At 36.0% G+C, this 3,441-nt stretch overlaps 1 protein-coding gene across 3 annotated transcripts in view; it reads right to left on the bottom strand.

Annotated features, from left to right (window-relative positions):
* Positions 1-278: 278 nt before the first annotated feature.
* Positions 279-3,441, bottom strand: part of renbp (renin binding protein) — a 16,179-nt gene continuing 13,016 nt past the window's right edge. For all 3 annotated transcript variants that reach the window (XM_015398842.1, XM_015398841.1, XM_015398840.1), the window contains 2 exons: positions 2,574-2,661; positions 279-788 (listed from right to left, as the gene is read on the bottom strand). In XM_015398842.1, coding sequence (XP_015254328.1) covers positions 715-788; positions 2,574-2,661 — 162 coding nt within the window. In that variant the 3' untranslated portion in view covers positions 279-714. The remainder of the gene's footprint in view (positions 789-2,573; positions 2,662-3,441) is intronic.

Raw genomic sequence — 3,441 nt, 5'->3', positions numbered from 1 at the left:
AAGAAAGTTTATTCATGTTTAGAATATTAATGTAGCATGAAAGAATCATTCCCTTAAGGTATTGACATGAACTACAGTAAACTGTTTTTTTGTATTTTTTTTTTTTATTAGGACTTAAGTGAGGATTTAACTGTTCTGAGTTGAGTATAGTCCATTAATGTATAGAAGCTCTGGTTCCAGTATTTGCCAATGTATTTAACATTTGGTGAATTGTAATAAATAAGAGAAACAACACTGAAATGTGAGATATACCTTATTTTATTTCAGATTACATGAAATGTTAAGTCTAAAATTGCCTCTAGGTTAGTAAGATGAGAACCTTAAATTTTTTTTTTTAAGAAAAAGGCACAATTTATCAAACAAGGTCAGCTTGTTGTGCGTTAATGTTTTTGATTGATGATCAGAATTTCACCATTGGCTCTTTCAGACAGCTTCTCTTTTTATTTAGATGTATTTTTATTTCTTTAAAAAATATGCAGACTCTATCTGCAAGGATAGCAACACTTATTTTTCATGACAACTTTCTATCATGGATGTGTTCGAAAGTCAGATAAAATGCGTAACATTATACTAAAATAATAAATTCACAGTATAGAAAGACTTTTAAGATAGAAAATGATGATTATTACAGGCAGTTGTGTAAATTTAGACATGTTTCTAGTTATAACCAACAGATTCAAGTTCTGTTTCTAAGATCCCCTGGTGTAGAAAAGTTCAGTCTTTTTCTGCCAGAAGATCGTCCAAGATGGATTCACACATGTAGAGGCAGCGAGGCACATGGAAGAAGCCTGGAGGAGAGAGGACATCCATATAATATGATAGAAAACCTTTTTAATTGGAATCAATACAAAAATATTCAGTAAGCAATTGGGTTTTCTATAACCAGAGATCCAATCTGAAACAAGATAGGTATGGTCCAAAGGGCAGCACTGAGCCACAAAACCATGCATGGACCCTCCTGCACCCACGGAAAATTAGGAGGAACATTCTTGTTGCTCTTTAATTTGAGGCTTACCAGCGGTCTGGTAAGGCACAATACAAAAACACATTTTGACATATCACAGTGTGTAATGCAACAGAGCTTTTCTGTAACCATAACAGTCAAGACTGCAGCTGCAATCGAGCAAGGTTTTAAAAAGGCCATTTATTATCCTTTAATATCTGTCTATATCATTGAAGTATCTAATTGTTCTAATGGGGGTGATGTTATCTATACAGTAATTTATGTGATCAGTCACCCATCTGGTCATGGGATTGGTGGCCTCTCCATGTGGCTGGATCAGTGCATCTCAGTATGTGGCCTAGAATTAATATTGCATAGCTTCCTATGACCGTCTTCTCAGAGCTTTCTTTATTGCGGGTTACTAAGATGCCAAGACTTACTTTAAAGAGTTCTTGACATTTGTATAAAACAAGTCCAAAGTTGTTTCTTTTTTATCTGGCCACTGACAAAGGGTTGTAAAGTTGGAAGGGGTGACTAATTTAAAAACACCAGTCATTGCCACAGATGTATGAGGTCATTTTGCCTCTCTATGAGCACCTGAGCTGATGACATCACATGCAACAGCAAACTGTTTCCAACATAACACTTGTAAACTCTGGGTAAAAATATGTATGGTTACTTACTGTAAGCATTTCAATATCTGGTCTATGGAGACTAAACTCTGTAGTCTAGATACTCTAAAATTAAATCATGTTGAGCAATTCAATTCTAGAATTTGCTTGTATTTCGGTGTTACTTTGCTTGTATTTTAAAATGCCTTCTTCTATAAATAAAAAGACTGAGAAATTAGGTGCTGCAAAACCTGGTCTTATATGGAATAATTTTTTGAATGATTAGGATTTCTAGATTGTTGTTAGAAAAAACTGTGCAAGAAAAGAGCTTTGTGTTAACCACACGCACACCATTTCTTCTATTTGATCATTTTTTATGCCAGATGCCCTTCCCGACAATACTGGGATACCAACCTGGGTTTTGAACCCAGGTCCACAGCTTTCCAAACATTTAAGCTTTCACCATGGGGTCTATACAAGCCGCTGTACATTATTAACTGTTAAAAAAAGAGTTATCAAGGTTGATACGATCACTGTATTGTTTGATATGTGTTTCTCCCATCAGAATCAGATTTAACTGGCATGTCTTTAGACTTTTTTCTCAGTGTGAGCCCATCCACATTTCTCTCCATTCCTTTAAATAGGCTGTGTGCCGCATAATACGCTGCAATTCAGGAGACAAATTTGCTGCAAAATCCTACAGATGCGACGTCAATTGATGCTGCATGAATACCTCCAGCAGCTTTGATACATGAAGTCATGGTCAGTAGTAGAAGACTTGCTTGACAAGGTGCTTGTTGCTTTCATAAAATATGAAGATATTAGAAGTAAACCATCATGTAGTAAACAGTGTTACATCTTTAGCCATGCAATGCTGTGAATTCGGCCTCTCCACATTTCTGCCCCCTCCTGTGCCGACTTAGCTGGTTGCCACAGTTAGCCACAGCGCCATTCATGTCACTCGTGAGTCTCATTTCCTCATCCTAACTCTAGTTCCTTTAAACAACATTTGTGCTTACCTTTAAAGGGTCCTCCTTTAAAATCCAAAGCTACTTTCCCTTCTTGTGTCAGATAGCCAAACCACTCACCACTATTAGAGTCAGGAAACTGAAAACAGACAAAACTAACCATCACATGATGCTGATAGTTTATTGAAAGTCACAACATTCATTGTCCATGTTCAAAAATCAACATCAAAGTTTCAAAAAGGGTTCAAAGGGTTTATGTGAAACATCATATGGATTTATGCTAAGAAGGTTCTTTTTTCACAATCGTGGTGTTTAAAGATTTATTTTCATAATAAGGGTAACTTCATCAGATCCCATATAAATGTTCATAACTATTAGTATAGACTAATATTTTAGTTTTAAGGAGTTAAAGTGGAAGTGAAACAAATAACCAAACTAACTTAATTCACGAGTTTGCTTCTTACTATTATTAAAAAATTATATTACAAATGTGAAAATTATATATTTAAAAGAAAAAAAAGCATAGCCTTGTTTTATACATTTTTGGGAAGGGCGCCACCATGTTGTAGGACACTAAGCAGTGACATCACAGGGTTTGTTCTCTGTGTAGCTTCTCCCTAAATACATTAGAAGTACAATTGAGACCTCACAATCTTAAATCACCTAAGAAATTTGGTATGATGAAAGACAAATCTGAAAGGACACTCAGAGTGAGATCATATCTCTCCTATCCTGGCTTCTCTTCATTGGCTTCCTGTTAAATCCAGAATAGAATTTAAAATCCTCCTTCTCACATATAAAGCCTTATAGTAGCTGGTCAGTAGCTAGTTCATGTTTATGTCTGACTGTGACTAACTGGATGTGCTCTCTTCATCCTCTGACATGGGAGCTGGCTCGGAGCTCGTCTGCCTGGCTGTGT

Source organism: Cyprinodon variegatus, unplaced genomic scaffold, assembly GCF_000732505.1.
Source record: "Cyprinodon variegatus isolate N-32 unplaced genomic scaffold, C_variegatus-1.0 Scaffold966, whole genome shotgun sequence".
NCBI classification, from domain to species: domain Eukaryota; kingdom Metazoa; phylum Chordata; class Actinopteri; order Cyprinodontiformes; family Cyprinodontidae; genus Cyprinodon; species Cyprinodon variegatus.
Note: the sequence above shows the minus strand (reverse complement) of the source record. Positions and strands in the feature narration are given on the sequence as shown.